Source organism: Hydractinia symbiolongicarpus, chromosome 12 (genome assembly GCF_029227915.1).
Source record: "Hydractinia symbiolongicarpus strain clone_291-10 chromosome 12, HSymV2.1, whole genome shotgun sequence".
In the NCBI taxonomy this organism is placed as follows: Eukaryota; Metazoa; Cnidaria; class Hydrozoa; order Anthoathecata; family Hydractiniidae; genus Hydractinia; species Hydractinia symbiolongicarpus.
Window position 1 is genome coordinate 23835474 of NC_079886.1, and position 17294 is coordinate 23852767.

General features: G+C 32.9%; 3 protein-coding genes across 4 annotated transcripts; all 3 read left to right on the forward strand.

Moving 5' to 3' along the window:
• The first annotated feature begins 325 nt into the window (after positions 1-325).
• On the forward strand, positions 326-4374 carry LOC130621509 (vesicular inhibitory amino acid transporter-like). Its single transcript, XM_057436809.1, has 3 exons — positions 326-989; positions 1813-1952; positions 2180-4374. Exons 1-3 carry the CDS (start codon positions 844-846, stop codon positions 3511-3513), a joined length of 1620 nt encoding a protein of 539 aa, XP_057292792.1. The 5' UTR covers positions 326-843; the 3' UTR covers positions 3514-4374.
• Positions 4375-4516: 142 nt separating this feature from the next.
• Positions 4517-11094, forward strand: LOC130621517 (N(6)-adenine-specific methyltransferase METTL4-like). 2 transcript variants are annotated; one of them, XM_057436817.1, is made up of 13 exons: positions 4517-5247; positions 5326-5385; positions 5647-5725; positions 5808-5903; positions 6106-6261; positions 6357-6423; positions 7008-7182; positions 7369-7534; positions 8436-8527; positions 9596-9678; positions 9759-9777; positions 10231-10337; positions 11079-11094. In XM_057436817.1, exons 1-11 carry the CDS (start codon positions 5194-5196, stop codon positions 9763-9765), a joined length of 1035 nt encoding a protein of 344 aa, XP_057292800.1. In that variant the 5' UTR covers positions 4517-5193; the 3' UTR covers positions 9766-9777; positions 10231-10337; positions 11079-11094. The 2 variants fall into 2 exon arrangements, with proteins under 2 accessions (XP_057292800.1, XP_057292801.1); XM_057436818.1 differs by lacking the exons at positions 9596-9678; positions 9759-9777; positions 10231-10337; positions 11079-11094 and adding an exon at positions 9186-9470.
• A 570-nt stretch (positions 11095-11664) lies between these two features.
• On the forward strand, positions 11665-16846 carry LOC130621511 (uncharacterized). Its single transcript, XM_057436812.1, has 2 exons — positions 11665-12070; positions 14149-16846. Exons 1-2 carry the CDS (start codon positions 12052-12054, stop codon positions 15462-15464), a joined length of 1335 nt encoding a protein of 444 aa, XP_057292795.1. The 5' UTR covers positions 11665-12051; the 3' UTR covers positions 15465-16846.
• The last annotated feature ends 448 nt before the right edge of the window (positions 16847-17294 follow it).

Genomic DNA, 17294 nt, shown 5'->3' on the forward strand with positions numbered 1-17294 from the left:
TAGAGTAAGACTGTGGAAGGGTTTTTTAAGAAGAAATTAATGTAAATGAATTCATTATAATCTATGTCAAATTTGTAGGAGCAAAACTGTAAATTTAATTTGGTTAGTATGTTTTTAGTTTATAATATCTTTATAATGTATCTTACATTATTGATGTTATTTTTTTTAACAGCTATTTCATTGATAACAGTAACACTACTGAAAAAAATGCTGTATAAATATTCTAAATAAATAAAATAAATAAAAATAAAGATACATGGCAACAAATTCCCACCTGGATAAAACCTACATATATCATACTATAAAAGTATTGTAAATGTATATATTTACATTTTACAATGATACGTTTTCACTTACATTATAATTTAACCTATGATCATAGTAATAAACCATGTCTAAAAAAAAAATTCATTACTTTGTGCTAATAGACGACCAAGATTAGACAGAATAGTGTTGCTGGAAATGTGTATATAAAGGACCCCATGGGAACTGCAAAGGCTAACAACTTGTTAGTTGACAAAATATACACTCACACAATATATAGTGATCTTTGTGATATTACACATTTTAATATTATCTCTTGACATTTGAAGTGTCTAATTATGTTTATAGATGTGTGCATTGTGTATGTTTTGGCATAAATAGATCATGTTTCAACACAAATTTATTTTTGTTGTTTTTTTGTCGAAAATTATTTTTTTTACAATTTCATTGTAGCACTAGCTAAAAAGCAGTTTTTTTAATTTTTCGTAAAATTTAAAATTTTGTTTTTAAACTTTCAGACATAAAAAAGTGTTATATTTTCAAATATATACAAATTAATGATTGCATTATAAGTCAATAATGGATCATAACGTGGGTTATGGTGTATTAGCTCCAGAAAATTTCAGTGATATTTTTCCTGACGAAGAGGGTAATACGTTGTTGTTTGGCCAACAAGCAGCTACCTATGGAAGTTTAGGTAACGTAAGTGATTCAACTAATGACAGGTAAGGTATTTTAATTTTGAGTAGAACAAATTATATTTAATTACAACATGCAACATATTTTTCAAAGCATGTTCATTTTGCTTCTTCTTAATGTACAGTATTTTAATTCTCTTTGTCCATGTGTCAGTATCTTTTACAAAGAGAATATTTTTACGTGATATGTAGGTCTCGTTTGTTAGGTGACAAATAAGCTCTTTCTTGAGGTTAAAAATTAGTTTCACATCAATAACTTAGGGGAAGTTAGCCCCATTTTATCTCATAAAACAAACGTCAACAACTTCAAATTTGTAATTTCATTTTATATATATTTCTGCATTTTATGTATATTTCTGACAGGAAAAGTTGAAAATGTATGCGTTCTTTGCCAGGCAGTCTTGTCATTCTAGCATGTCTATTGCACTAGCACACCTTCAACCCCATAAAACAAAGGCGGGCATGCTGCTCTCAGGTCTTATGTGCAAAATTTTATTCCTTGTATTAGGGAGGTGCCATCACCTTTAGCCTAAATTGAGTCAAAACTGGGTTATTATATACACAATGTTTTATACAGGATAGAACATTTATTATTATTAGAATGTTATTAACATGTGTTCTGAATAATAATATCATCTAAGGGATTTAAACTTCAATATCTCTGTAACTGTTTGTTGAAAACACGATTCCATACCTTAATCAGCATTTTATGCAACAGTCTGATGGTCTCATAATTTTTGCTATGTCAATAAAAAGTGTGAGTAGCCTTTTAACTTTAAAAGGTAGAAACTTGTATTAAGCAAAGTGTCAAAATTTTTAACACTGTGAGTGACATGTTTTGTGTGTGTAGTTATCACCGATGGTATGATTACGATTCCATGGTGAATAGATCTTACCAGGATGAACAGTCATATCATGGTACAGCTTACGAAACAGAAACTGATTATGGTGCTTATTCATGTAATCAATCTTGCTGCACAGATACTGATGGTTTGTCCATTGTTTTGCAATCAGTTTTTTTAGTGTCATTAATTTTTTTTGTCTCTTTAACTCTTCCTCTATTTTATGTTTTTTTAATGTCTTGTTGTCTGCCAAAGTTAATTCCTCTCAACATATTTTTGCCTTATTATTTTTAACAAAGTCTATGATTGTCATTATTGAAGTAAAAACAATCCAGTTAAATAGAGTTGATAAATCCTGACTGTATTCTTTTCCAGGGGCTACTGTTCTTCCCCCGGATCGAGAGAGCATAAATTACATCTCTCGTACAGATGCTTCTGCCACTGAAGAAACGTTTTATTATTTGGAAAAGAATGTAACAGGAAGTGCATCCACAGCTTTGGTTGGGTGGAATATTGTCAACCTATTGCTAAGTACAAGTCTGCTTTGTTTCCCTTTTGCAATTGCAATGGGTGGCTATGTTGTGTTACCGTTTATTTTTCTCATATGTGTTGTCACAAACTACACCAGCAGAATTTTGGTGAATATGATGTATGAGAAATCAACAGATTATCATAGCAGAAGAAGACGTGTCAGGATCAGAGTTGATTATGTTGATCTTGCACAGGATGTTTTTAATTCACGAAAAGGAGCTTGGTTTATTCAAACCTTTCAAGTGTTCGAAATGGTAGCTATATGTGTTTTAAATATTTGTGTACTTGGTAGACTGACACATGAGATAGTGCCAGGTGTAAATATTCATGGCTGTACTGCTATTGCTGCAGTACTTGCATTGCCAACTTTTTTTATCCGTAAGCTGGCAGTAATTGGTTGGATGCAAACAATTGGAGTGTTTTCATTGGCTATGGGTTTAATTATAGTTCAAGGTTACTGTCTGGGAAACGTTTCAAAATGGAGTATTTCATCAGTGCCCAAACACAATATTTCAGCATTGCCTATAGCTATTGGAATTATAATCTATGCATTTGGCATTCATGGAGTCATGCCAGGGTTAGAAGAACAAATGGGAAAACGCAAGAGATTTGGATTTGTAATTAACCTCACATTTTTTCTCGCTGCAGGAGTGCAATGTTTTTTTGGTTTTACTAATGCTATTTTATATGGTGGGAAGACAAATCAAGTGATCACGGTTGATCTACAAAATCATTTTGCACTTGGTGTGGCTACAGCCTGTTTCATAGGAATCTCTATTTTATCACATTTTTCTCTACCAACATTTGTTGTGCTTGAAAAACTTGACAACGCAATTCATCAGATGTTTCCATGTTGTCCATCACATGGAGAAAATAATTTTAACCTTTTTTTATCTGTTTGTTTACGGTTTGTTGTTATGGGGTTCTCACTGGGTGTTGCTGTGTTGGTTCCATACTTTGCATATCTAATGGCATTTGTTGGTTCTACAATAACAGTGATTATGTCACTTGTCGTGCCCTGTTCATTTCATTTAAAGCTTTGTAGAGCACAATTGCGTTGGTGGCAGATAACGATAGATGGGTTTATTATTTTATTTGGAATTCTCTGTTTTATGTTTGGATCATATTTTGCTTTTATGGCTATATTTACTGAGCACAGTCAAAATGAAGGATTTTAGGTATTGTTGCACAGGTATTTTAACTGCATTTTTATATAAGATTTTTATTAAAAAGAAAATATTCTCCTAAATTAGTCACAAGCAAGTAATTAGCAAAGATCTAGGTTAACCAAGCCATATCTTGCTGTATAGAAATAATGTAGGAATAAAAAGTGTAAGAAGAACAACTTATATTGTTATCTAAGATCGATTATCTAAATATCACTTTGAAAAATCAAAAACAGTGTTTTGATGAATTTTGACCAAGTTTTGTAAAAAAGGTATTTCTATTCATGTGTTTTAAAAAGTTTTGTCCAAGTTTATTGGTTAGTTTACTAACCACATAACGGGTTAACTACTTCATTAACCAAACTCAGCTTAAAATTTCTTAAAATTTCAACTTAATGTTAGAAAAACTTCAAGATTACCTTTTTCCTAAAATTTTCAAGGGAGTGTAAAGTTCTTTAACTTATTCAGAAAACATTGAGTTTATGGTTATAATTCATAGCATAACATCCAATCAACTTCCAGCGCTGTTCAAAGTAATTAATATGCTTGTTTAAATGAGAAGCTGAGTTTTGTTTTAATTAAATTTACCTTTAAACTTTAAGTAATTTATCAAAATAAATATCAAAAACAACTGACAAAAAAATAGTGTGGGGGAGAAAGAAGAAGAAATGCTTTTCTATTTTGTATATATAAGTTTTTGTGTGCGTACTGTAAAATAAATTTAAGATTTGTAACCAACTTACAAGTTACTCCACAGTTGTTGGTATAGCTGTATTAAAAGGATTTTATATTATGTTTTTATTATATTTTTAAAATGTTTTTTTAAATTAGCTTCTTTGTATCTTATTTATTAAATAAATATATTAAACTGAATTTTTTGATTGGTTTCAAATTTACTTTATTCTCACATAAGTGAGACTTGGTAAAGCTTACCTCCTGTTAAAAAGCAAGTTGATTTCATACAAAAGTCCCTTAAATGTTGTGTACCGTTATTCATTGATTATGCCCCCACTCCCGAATAACCCCCCTGACCGAATAGCCCCCCCCCAAAACAAATAAGCCCCCGGTATGCATCGGTTTGGGTTTTCATAAAATTTTTATTGGTTTTTTATGAGTGATAAACAGAATAACAAAATATTGATATTCTTCACACATATTAAAAATATCAAACTGAATTGATGCAAAAAATATTTACATTACCACATACTTTGATAAACCTAACAGCACCTCATTATTTCAAATACATACGTCATGACTCAATTAGCATTATTATTAAAACTTCTAAGTCCAAAAACTTGAGAACTGGTCAAGGTTTTTTTAAGAAATAAAAAAAGATGGACAATTTTTCAATCTCTTAATGATAAATGAAATTGTTATTTTGTGAGAGATAAGCTTTATATTTCTACAAAAAGAAATAGTTTCGAAAATGCCTGTCTTATTAAATTACTTAAAACGTCCTTTTTTTAATCATTGATTTAATTTGTTAAAGCTAAACTGGCTATAATACTAAAAACAAAATCCGGCTGGCTATTAGATCAAAATGACTCTCTCACATCTGCAGCAATAGGGACAAACTACAGATCGAATGCAGCTTTATTTTATGTGAAAGCAACATATAGAGATGCAGTTGATCATAAGAACAAACCATATGTTAAAGGATGTGACACAACAAAGAAGCATGAATCCAGTGATATGATATCTGAGGATGGTGTAACGTCTGATTCAGAAAAGAAAAGAAAACGTAAGGTTAGTAATGTTTTTTTTACATTTTTTTTATGTTATGAAATTGGTATCTATATGTATGATTTTTGTTCGTCTTTATAGCGTAAGAGAAAGTGTGCAATGAATCATGGTGAATTAAAAATGATAGCATATCATCAGAAGGTGATTTTTTTCGTTTGATTATTGAATTTTTGTAAATAGGTCTTATTTACAAAAAAGTTTAGTAGCAAAAAAGATTAGTTAAGAAATGTAAAACTTTAAAAAATCTTTGTATATATATTTTATGATCAATGTGATCAAAATTGTTTAAAATTTCCACTTTTATCTAATTGGACCTTTTTAAAGACCCCATTATGTTTTTCTAGATTTGTTTTTTTATTTTACTACCATAAAAAAATTCTGTTTTTCAAATTATCGATCCAGCATTCCACTTTCATTGACACCTCAACTAAAGAACTTGTTACGCTTGGAAAAACGTATTTTAACAACTTGAATCATACTTGTGAGTTAAAATTACATTTCTTTTTAACATCGTATAAACAACTGGTCAACTTCTTAAATATTTCTCCCCTTGTTTGCAATAGATACTTCTAGTGTGCAACATTCGGTGGATGAAATACATTTGGCGTCCTTCTGTAGTGACTGTGAATTTATCTGCAAGCAACCAATTATACTTCATTGTATGTATTTTTTAATATTTAACAGTTTATTTTTTTTAATATGAAAAAAGCCAGAAAAAGCTGCTAAAAATTAATATAGTCAGAAAAGGGAATTTCATAAACCTTTATTACCTAAAAAACAATTCTAGGCTGCTGTAAATTCTGAAAGTTTTTTCTAATGTTCTTGTTACGTTCATTTCACTGTATACCATTTTTTATCTAGCTCACTCAAGTAAATATGATGATATTTTTAATCGTGTTGTCACTAATTCTAACGATGCAGCCCATATATTTCAATTTTCGAATCAATTTTACATCATTCCTGCTCAATCCACATTTATAATGTCTGATTTTAAAGTGTTACCGAATTTATTGAAAGGTAGGGTAATGTTATCTAGAATGATGTTACCTGTGCAAACGTTGTGTTGCTGTTCTGTTTTACACATTTTTTTATTCGTGCTTGTTGCTACATAGGTTTTTCATATGATGTGATAGTAATGGATCCACCGTGGGAGAATAAATCTGTGAAAAGGAGTAAGAAGTAAGATTTGCTTAGTAAAAACACTTTTTTATGCATGTTGTTGATTGTGATATAAGAGTAATATTTTGTTTGTCTTCGTATTGATGCCCGTATTTTATTCACAGCGGTAGCGTTTGTTTCTTTCTTGTTTGTTCATTTATTCGTTCGATGACCTTGGTTTGTTCTTCCCCTGTTTTTTTTTCGTTTCTTGTTCGTTCGTTTCTAGTTTTCTTGTTCATTTCATATTCGTTCGTTCGTTCGTTCGTTTTTTTTGTTCGTTTATTAGTTTCTTGTTTGTTTATTCGTATCGTGTTTGTTCGTTCGTATCGTGTTCATTCGTTTTTTGTTCGTTCGTTCGTTTCTTGTTTGTTCGTTCCTCGTTCGTTCGTTCGTTCGTTTGTTTCTTGTTTGTTTTTATGTTTTTTGTTCGTTCGTTCATTTCTTTTGCGTTCGTTTATTCGTTTTGTGTTTGTTCGTTTGTTTCTTGTTCTGTTGTTGTTTGTTTCCTGTTTGTTTGTTCGCCCGTTTCCTGTTTGTTGCTTTTTTGTTTTATTTCTTTATTTCCTTGTTTGTCAGGTTTTCTTTAATTCTATTTTTAAATTCAGATATTCGCACCTACCCGAATACGACTTAAAGAAGATTCCCATGCAACACTTACTATCTCCAGATGGTATTATCGTTGTGTGGGTAACGAACAAACAAAAGTATCTTGAGTTTGTTAGAGATGTTCTTTTTAAGCATTGGGATGTTGAGTTAGTTGCTCACTGGCACTGGGTGAAGGTATGTAGCCACTTTGTCTTTCTTAATTTAGGGTATCTATAGAGTTATCAAAATAAATGAATTTCTAAGAGCATTATGAACAACCATTAGCAATTGCTAGAATGTTCATTTACATTTTTAACTCAGTCAATTTATTCCACTTTATAATAAAAAATTGGTAACATTTTCTTAACTTTGTTTTACAAGTTGACAACATGTGGTGAGTACGTAACAGAGTTCTCTTCAACACACAAGAAACCATACGAGCCGCTTCTCATTGGTCGAAGAAAACAATCAGCTGTTGACATACCGCGAGAAAGAATCTTCTGTTCTTTACCATGTTCTATTCATTCAAGAAAACCAACCTTAGACGGTAAAAATAGTTATTGCGATTTGTTGCGTGGAGTACTGATTGTACTCTGGGTGACATGTTTGAAGCATTCTGTGAATTGTTTCGTCTCAGAAAACCAGGATTTCTTCTGACTATGGCACGTTTGCAATTTAAAATAATTATCTTAAATCTGCATCTATTATGGTTCCCCTCTCTCGTTTTGTAAAAAATATATATATGGTTACTGACCATTTAATAAAATATAATAATTTAGACTACCGCTTATGTGAATAAATTCTTTTTTTTACACAAGTGTATAAAAAGAAGAAAAAAAAATTCCTGGTATAATAGGTGAAAAAAGTGTTTGTGGAACTTTTGTGGTTTTCGCGGGTTTTGGAAAATTTTATTCCCGCAAAAAGTAAGGGCAATCATTAATCGCCGAGGTTTTTCGTGCGAGATGTGGTATCTAGAAAGGTTTTTTAAGAGTTTTCATGCTAATGAGACAAAATCTTAAAAACTTTTTGGAAATAATGAAAATTTTGTCCAACTGCAAAAATTTCTTTCCGCAAACACTATTATATGTATGCAAAACTTGATTCACCCGTGGTTGTCCTTCACCCTGTAAAAACGTAACTTTTTCTGAAGTGTTTATAAATATATGAACGAAAAATTGTGTAAAAAGTGGAAAAACCTTAATTCTTCTACAATTTGGATTTTCGTTTTATTGAAATCTGTTTTCTAATTATTGATAATTCAAGATTGATATTTTAAGATAAAAGCTTATGGATATTTCTTATGGAATTGAACACAAAAAATACCTTTTAGATTTTAAACCTTCGGAAACCTGGAAAGTCTAAGTAATTTTGTAAAATAGACAGAATCCCTTGCAAAAGTGTATTGTATTTTTCTACTCTCTTTTGTATTGTCTGATATTGACGTTTAGAAATATTACGACCGTATGTTCGCAACACAGCGTTGTGTTTAGAGTTATTCGCAAGAAGTTTGATTCCTGGTTGGACGAGTTGGGGAAACGAGGTAAATACATAGAATTTATTTACTGGTTAGTTCAATCTGCATTGTTTCTGCAAAAAAATTTCATGACAATCAAAAATTTTGGTGTCTTTTTTAAAGCGCATTAAGACATTCTTAATACGTCTTAATGTGTTTTCCCACAAACGGTGGAATGGGAAGAGAATGCTAATGATGATTAGCAGACCTCATTTTTAGAAAAGAGAAACGTCTCTATTGCAACAGCAACTAACTTTATCCGAACAAAAATCTCGTTTTCTTTATTGAGATCTACATTACTTTGCATAAGAGGCTGTAAATCTTTATCCGAACAAAAATCTCGTTTTCTTTATTGAGATCTACATTACTTTGCATAAGAGGCTGTAAATCTTTATCCGAACAAAAATCTCGGTTTCTTTATTGAGATCTACATTACTTTGCATAAAAGGCTGTAAATCTTTTAGAAAAGATCATAACAAACATGGAGGTCTCTAACGTCATATCAAACATTCGACAAGTAGAATAAAAACGTTTTTATATTAATGAAAATTTCACTATGTATATGTCAAACAGTTGTTTTAGTCTGATTGTTCGTTGGTTGTAACATTCCGATGGATTATAATAAAAAAAGCAGTTTAAGACATTCTTTAGACGAAACCTGAAGTTCAGTGACTTTTGTTTTTAGACTATCAAATTTCAAAATACAAAGTATTTCTGCAAAAGCTGAGGTCGGCAAAAATACATTACACTATTCTACAACTACCATTGTTGTGTCACCCACGAGTTTAAAGATAACATGTACAACATTGTAAGAAAGAAAACGATGGAAGCAAAGATTTCACTGCGATTTAGTTTGGAGAAAACATTATTTTGTGAATTAATTTTATATTATAAAATTGTTTAGAAGTTTTCCCTTTTTTTACGATGCTGTATTAAATGAAAAAACGAATAAAATGTTGTTCGCTAGAAATACTGTTATCAAAAAATCTTCTTGATTGTTTTTCACCTGTATAACCAACAAACAGTTTGTTTTCGTTTGTTTAAACCTTACAATAATGCCAACATGTTGTATAAAATATTAAATATTACTTCTAGAAAAATATACACAATTATTTCATATTGAAAGGCAAACAATGCGAAGAGGATAACGTGCCCAGTGTTGGTGTCAAGTGTTACAAGTAAAGCTGATTTTGTTTTTTGTTGTTTTTACTTAAGAATTCTATTTCGATGCTAATTTTTTTTTCTTTTTTTTTCTTAGTGGCTAGAGCAAAAGCTAAGTAAGTGATAAAATTATTTTGTAGACACTTGCATGCTCCCTACAGTTGGTACTTCAGTTTTAGAACATTTCGTGGAAAAAATGCCGCTGTTTCGTAGGGTGTTTTTTTAATACTTTGGCCCCTATTAACTCTTAACACCCGTTAACTCACATAGTTCTATAAAAAAACGAAAATTATTTCTCACAAATTAATTTCACCTTGGTCCGTAAAACCGCCAAATTTAATTTCGCCAATCTCCATAAAACAGTCAAGTTTAATTTCGCTAAGCCACCCTTTTATTTTTAGAATGTTTTCTAAAAAAAAATCTGCAAGGTTATTTGTAACTGTCGGCAGTCGATGTAATATTGACACGAACGTCATCCGAGTATTAAGTTCGACCACGAATTTTAACCGAATATTAAACCGACCACTGTGAATGCGAAAGATGTGATGTTATGACTTCATGTTTTTTAGACGTATTGTTGTTCGATTGGTTAGCATGGCAGGAACAGGACATTTCTATACCACGACTAGAAATCGTCTGAAAGATAAATTAACGATGCTCAAACATGATCCTGTGGGTAAGTTATTGCTATGAACAGGGTTCTTTAGGCTATGGGCCGGTTTTTCATGCTAGAGACAGGTTTGTTCAGCCTAAACACGGAGTGTATGCAGGTTGTTTGGGGCTGTAGACAGGTTGTTTTGGGCTGTAGACAAGGTTTTTCGACCTATAAACAGGGTTGTTTGGGCTACAGACAGGGTTTTTTGAGCTATAGAGAGGTTCTTTGGGTTTCAGTCATGGTTGTTAGATAAGTTGTTGGGGGTTGTAGACAGGTTGTTTAAACTGTAGACAGTGTTGTTTCAGCTATAAGCAGGGTTGTTCGTGCATGTGTTGAAGATTACCGTAGTACTTTTTGGAATACTTGATAGTCGCCCATATTCGTATTGCGGGGTGTCCAAAGTAACGTATCTTCTGGAGCTAAAGTAGCGTATTCCCAGACCTTAAAACCTCTAAAATCATAAAATCAGACTAGCAGACGTAGCCTTATATAAATATTTTTAAACCATTTTTTGTCCAGTTAAAAAACATTGTTTTTTTGTAAGTCATTGTGTTAAGCCTTTTAATGCTTCTCTTGCCATAAATTTTCTCGTGTCCGCTTGTGCGCGTTTTAATGCACTTTGAATATTGAAATTTTGTAAAAGTTGAAGCAAAAAAATATGAGAAATCCTTTAAATTTTTCTCGTTCGAAGGCACTTATATTGTTCCAGGTTTGTGAACATATGACTATTGTAATGTTTTTGTTCACTTGTTTATTTTTTAGTCAACAAGCACGTTCTGTATACTGAGCAGAAAGTCAAGAAAGGTGAAAAGAAATCGAAAGCTGGTGGAAAATAAACTGTATTTCTGCTCTCTTTTGTGAATATATCTTTCTTTGAAAATGATCTGTTTTATCGCGTACCGTATTTCAATAAGTTATCTTTACACTGCAGTCACACATTATACAAAAGTCGCCGTCACGCCGTTTATTGGAAACACATTGTACAAGAAAGCGGCACAAGAGATGTTGCATAACAAATGTGTCGATATACCATTTTTTCTATCAATACAACAGTTGGACAGCAGTTACAGAGTTCAATAGAAACCGATCTTTACCTTTATGAGGGAAATTTTTAAGACACAATGACTGGTGTTACAAAAAATCTTTAGTCGAGCCGGTATAGTCACAGGGGCGGCGCCACAATTTCCAAATGGATAGGGGCTAGCCTGCAGGTTCCCTGGTTGGGTAAAATCAATTTTCGGCGCCACTAGGGGGGCTGGGGGGAGTAAAGCCCCCCCCATCCCCCTAGTGGCGCCGCCCCTGAGTCAGCAAACAGCCAATCAAATAAGGAAATTCTTTTTGGTTATACACGTTTTTTATCAGGCTGGGAGTTCAGGTTAAAATTATATGTCTACCGTTTAGAACAACAGAGAGATAAGAATAATTCCCAGCTTGCTAAGACTTATGATATTCTTATGAAGCGTTTAAATTTGACTTTGAACCATTCTCGTGCCTAGAGCACTAATTCAGGTTTATCTGTAAGAGGTATGGGAACTAGAATGGCTTTTAACAGGCGTTTAACGACATCCGAGAAAATTATCTAAGGGAAAGTACCGTATATTTTTTCTAGGAAAGTACAAAAGAAAAAGGAATTCACCTAATTTAAGATAAAGATCACGTGAGGGTAATTCCCTTTTTCTGTATTTAACTTGTGGCGATTTCTGTTTGTATACAATTGGTATGTTTATAAAGAGAGATGTCGACAGAAAGTTTTTGTAAGTTGTTTTTTATCATTTTTAATATAAAGTTTGTTAGTGAAACCTTCGAGTTATTTTAGCAGTTTTAAAAATTAACCAACTACAAAATTAGCCAAATCTTTCATAAATGTTCCAACGTTTTATTAAGTCGTTTTTTTTCTATCCTAATTCTTTATAGCAATAAAATCTTTAACTTTTTCCGAGTCAAGGATACGGTACCCCCCTGAGACATATACTCAGTATATTTAAAATATCTCTTCTGCTCGCTATATTAACCCTAACATCAATATATTCTAAAATCTCTAGAGTGATAAAATATTTCCAAAAAAAAATCAACACTCAAAACAACACGTGGTTCAAAAAATATAACATTTTTTGTGTTACAATAGCTGTTTTATGACTGATTTATCTATTTTTAAGCATGATAGATCAATAACTCGATATTTCTTCACTTTCAGCGTTAGAAAATGCCAAGATCTGTAGCCAAAGATATAATTGTCGCAACAAACTAACGCGGATAATTTTATTCAAGATGCCAGACTTATTAAAACAGATCTGCATCTACAGGAATTTGTCGATGATAAAAATTTCCTGCATCGATATTTTTTGCATCTCCAACATATTTTATGCGAGCTGTAGCACCACTTGGGTTTTGACCAACTTAATTGATCAACTCGACGCAGTTAAGGTGGGGTTTTGTAAAATACACGTTTTTCGGGGGTTTTAAAACCTGAACTTTGAACTTCAAAAAAATGTTTAATAATATGTCTCACGCCTGGGAATTGATATTATATCTGGTCTGCAAGCTTTCAACTCTTGAATTAAGGCCTGGTCTAGATTAATGAAATGTTTTTGAAGGAGTTATCCGTCCCAAAGCAGGGTACACTCTTGGAAGGTTTTTTAAACATCGCAAGCTTATATTAAAATATCCTGATACATCTAGCTTCTTTTTATGTCTACAACAAAGGTGGCTATTCGTTTCAAAAAAGTCTAGGGTTTTTTATGACATCGGGATAATTATGAAAAACATGCATGTTTTTTTGCTATTTGGTACTAAAATGGTCCACAAATCTCTATATGCACTTGTAACTGGAGTAGATTTGGCACCAAACGTTGCACTAATGGATGCCCTTTCCAAATATCACATAAATATTTAGTGTGAAATAAGCATGCGATAATTTGATAAAGACACCCAGTATCTAGCTACAAAAACAAACAGACAAAAAGAAAAAGTGTTTGCTAAAATTATAATTTCCAGACCAGAACGGACATGTGTTTTATGTCCAACGCATAAAAATTCCAGACCAAACAGCCGTGGTCAATCACCCGCGAAATAATTAAGTAACATTTTTTAAAAAAAAGGGCGGTGCGTTAAACAATGATTTTTCCTTCTTGTGTCATTTAATTGACTTATTTATTATGTTTAAAAATTCCCCTATGTCGCGCGAAAAAGCCGTGAAACTTTCCTTAACTACATCGAGAATATATGATCGTAAACTGTGCTTACAGAATCGACACGATCATTTACCTGCTTGGCTGTTTGTGGCCACCCATTATGCATAAAAATGGAAAATTCGGATTTGCGCCACCAGAAAATCTAAGTAACGAGCACGGCTTCGATTGTGTTGTTAGCGGTCCTCGTCTACCGAAGAACAAAACTCTGTGCTACTGAATGAAGCGATTTTTTCTCATACCATAATGTCTTAAAAACCCAGGTCCTAATTTATGCATGGTAAACAAAATGGCATTTTCTGAGCTAAGTACATCAAAAAAGATTGAACACGAAAATCTTGCTCATTTAGCACACGGGCCGTTTGCTTTTATTTTAAGATTTTTTTGGTAAACACGGTTTCCACAGCAAATTTACACTTTAAAACACTTCTCTTTGGACTGTGTGAATTGTTGATCGACTAAAGGGATACAAAAACTGAGTTTTATCTACTTGCCTTCGTGTTCCCGGATAAATTTGGCGCCAAAAAATAGGTAGACCCATCCCCCTCCGAAAAAATGGACATTACAGCTCACCAAACATTAGTTTTATTAACCTTCCCGAAATTAAATTCTACCGAAGAGTTTTAATGTTTCTTGTTCTTTAGGTTCGAAGTTAGAACGTTTTCGTGATCTTCAAAAGATAGATGACCAGCTCTGCGACTTAATTAAGCATCACATTCACGCAATCACGCAAATAAAAGGATGGGGTGTGCGTAGCAATGTGACAGGCAGTGTATTCGAAGGAGCGATTAGTGCTCGAATGTTTTGTCTTGACAAAGAACACGACGAGAAGATCACTAAAGAAATTGAAGCAGATATTGAGTTTGTTTATTGTGATTTTACAAACCAGTGCAAAGACGCAGTTGTTGATATAGCTGGTAAACCTGGCTATGCGAAATTAAAAGTTGACAAAAAGATATTAGACTTGATTGAAAAGGATGAGTTCAGAAATCATGCAAAGGATGCAATAAATGAAGATGGATACATAAGCTCGAACAAATTGAAAGAAATCTTTTCCAAAAATTCTGATTTTGATTATGGTATTTTAAAATTTATCATGTCTTCAGCTATGGACGTCAGAGCTGACGAAGTAAAACTGAACACAACTTGTTATATGCCCACAAAATCCTCCATCACCTCATCCGTTAAAGTATACGTACATGATAAATACAAAGCCTGTCTTACCTGGGATGTTATCATCGCTGTGAAGCTTCCCTGGTGGCCCTCTGTAGCCAACGAATGGGTGAACAGAAAAAGAGCCTGGCCTAACAAAGATCTGGCACAGGAGCTATGTGAGTATGCTTACATGATCACCAAACCTTCTGATGATGAGAAGGAAAACGATAGCGCCGTGGAAAACAGATATTCATTTTCGTGTGTAGAGAGAAAGCTAAGTGAACTTTATACAAAAGAACAAAAGCTAGTTTATTTAATCGCAAAGTCTATCTTCTATCGCTGGCTCAAACCGTTTGATCCCGAGAACGTTTCTTCATTTTTTGCTAAAACGATAATGTGCTGGTTGGTGGAAGAGTATCCGCCTGGTCATGTGTTATGGGAGGAAGCATCCGTACTCTGTGTTATTCAATTATTTTTCGCAAAGTTTGAAGCAGCTTTCACTACTGGTCACCTGGAGTACTATTTCATACCTGAAATAAATGTTTTAAGAAATATTTCTGAGGATGTGAGGATGAAGCTGCTTGAGCAAAGTCGATTAATCTTGAAGAATACTGTCTCGTTTGTACCCGATAATATAGAAGAAGTAATCGAGCATGCCAACTTTGTTTGTCATGTGGCGGAAAAGAGCACACGATTTTGGTCACAAATATCTCATGGGAGAGAACTACTTAATGCAAAACAAGCAAACTCCCTTACTGATTTTCCTTTACTATTTAACCCGCTGTGTCGCCTTTTACATTTTTAAACTCCAAGGTGCGGCGTTAGCTAAATGGTGGCGCTATTTAGAGGGCGTACTTGGAGGTCGGAATTAATAAACTTTATTTTAGCGTGTTTAAGAACTTTCTCCTTGAAAAGAGATAGATAATAAAATTATTTTTTTAAAAAAATATAAGCTATCGTTGTGATTAATTTATGTTACACGTATTTCGTTGTTGTGCTTTCCCGCAAATTCGACATGTCTCTTACCTAAAGCTGTCCTTATGATATCACGGTCAAGGTTTACCACAACCTGAGTACAAAGTTGCTTTCCTAGCAACAAATGAATATTGAGTTTCATTTGTATTTTCGTTATTATTATAACCTCGCTTCATGCGGTAAAAACAACAAACAACAATAATGGACTAAATTTCACACATTTTGTGCTTTTCGCGAAATGCTTTAACCACTATCGCTATTCACGAAAAACGTATTTTCGCCAATTTTTGTCAATTCCATCATACGCAAAGTTCACAACTTTTTAAAACCTTGTTTATAGCAAAATTTGTGAATAATAAGTCATGATGCTTCCGTAAATTCACCAATTTTTTACTCCGTTGACATTGTTTATATATATGTTAGGAGGCTTTCATTTGAGTTAGGCTGAAATCAGCTGGCTTGTGATCTCGGCTCCCTTTACTAATTCTAATAAAAATCAATAACCTGTCATGTGGGAAGAGAGCCGGCTAACCAGGATCTTGCTTTTTTTTAAAAGAGATTCCGGCAAGGTGAGTTGAATTTTTTTATATGACTGGCAAACTAGACTGACTATTTTTATTGAAAATTTTTTATAAAATATAAATGAGGCATTAGAAACAATAAATATACATAAAAAACTTCATTGAAAATACACACTTTTCATGTAACTATTTTCCAGCTTAGGCTGAGTAAACGTCATGTGATAGCGAGCTGATTCCAGCCCAGCTAAGCGGGCTGATATAAGCACTTCCTTAATAACAAAAATAATATTTTCTCTCGCTGGCATTGTGCCAGCGAGAGAAGTTGAAGAAACATCAGTCCATGTCTTCCTACACAGGTTCTGAGAACCCTTACGCCAATGATAGAGATGGCGATTTATTCTATTAATCTAATTGACTTTGATGCAGCCGTTATGTTGTTAAAGAACGAAATACCATCAACAATTTGATGAACAGAAGTTATCTGCTGTTACACGCTTTTTTTTCTTTGTAAAAATACGCTCCATATAAATATCAGGTTCGAATTTCAGGGGGTTATAAATTTGGTATTCTTATAAAAAGAAGCGTGTGGAAACAATTATGTAACAGAAATTGACTATTCGTGAAATTGTGAAACTAATTCTTACGAAAATATAAGTATTATTAAGAAGAAGAATTACGCTTACGGTTATCAGTCAACGTGACCTTTTCTAGTTTATAAAGCAATACTGCATAAGATACGGTCTGTATATTTTAAGTTCTGTTCCGCAAATTACACTTTCTCTCTTCTATCTTTCCAAGATTAAGGAAGTCGTTTCGTACTTATTGAGGAGGTAAATCTAAGGTATGCTACTTATCAGCAATGCTGTCAGTTGATATGGGTTTATACAAAAAGTAATTGTGCAGTTGTAAACCAAATGCGTTTTCAAGAAGCACAAAACATCTATGCGATAAACATACAAACAGTCCTTTTCTCCAAAATAACATCAGCTCACATGCAAATGGAAGTTTTCTTTTCAGAGTTAGGATACCAATTCAATCCAAGTATAAAAATTTCGGAAAATATTGAATAGTTATTTTGTTTTTGAACTTTCGTTTCCCGGAATCTTATCAAAAGAAATACGATGAAATTAATGATAGAG

Bases quoted from the DNA above. Each gene is read 5' to 3' on its own strand.
- LOC130621509 (XM_057436809.1), top strand. From the start codon at position 844: ATGGATCATAACGTGGGTTATGGTGTATTAGCTCCAGAAAATTTCAGT. The intron at 990-1,812 runs GTAAGGTATTTT...TTGTGTGTGTAG, and splicing joins AGTGATTCAACTAATGACAG to TTATCACCGATGGTATGATT. The intron at 1,953-2,179 runs GTTTGTCCATTG...ATTCTTTTCCAG, and splicing joins TTGCTGCACAGATACTGATG to GGGCTACTGTTCTTCCCCCG.
- LOC130621517 (XM_057436817.1), top strand. From the start codon at position 5,194: ATGATATCTGAGGATGGTGTAACGTCTGATTCAGAAAAGAAAAGAAAA. The intron at 5,248-5,325 runs GTTAGTAATGTT...TCGTCTTTATAG, and splicing joins AAAAGAAAAGAAAACGTAAG to CGTAAGAGAAAGTGTGCAAT. The intron at 6,262-6,356 runs GTAGGGTAATGT...GTTGCTACATAG, and splicing joins GTTACCGAATTTATTGAAAG to GTTTTTCATATGATGTGATA.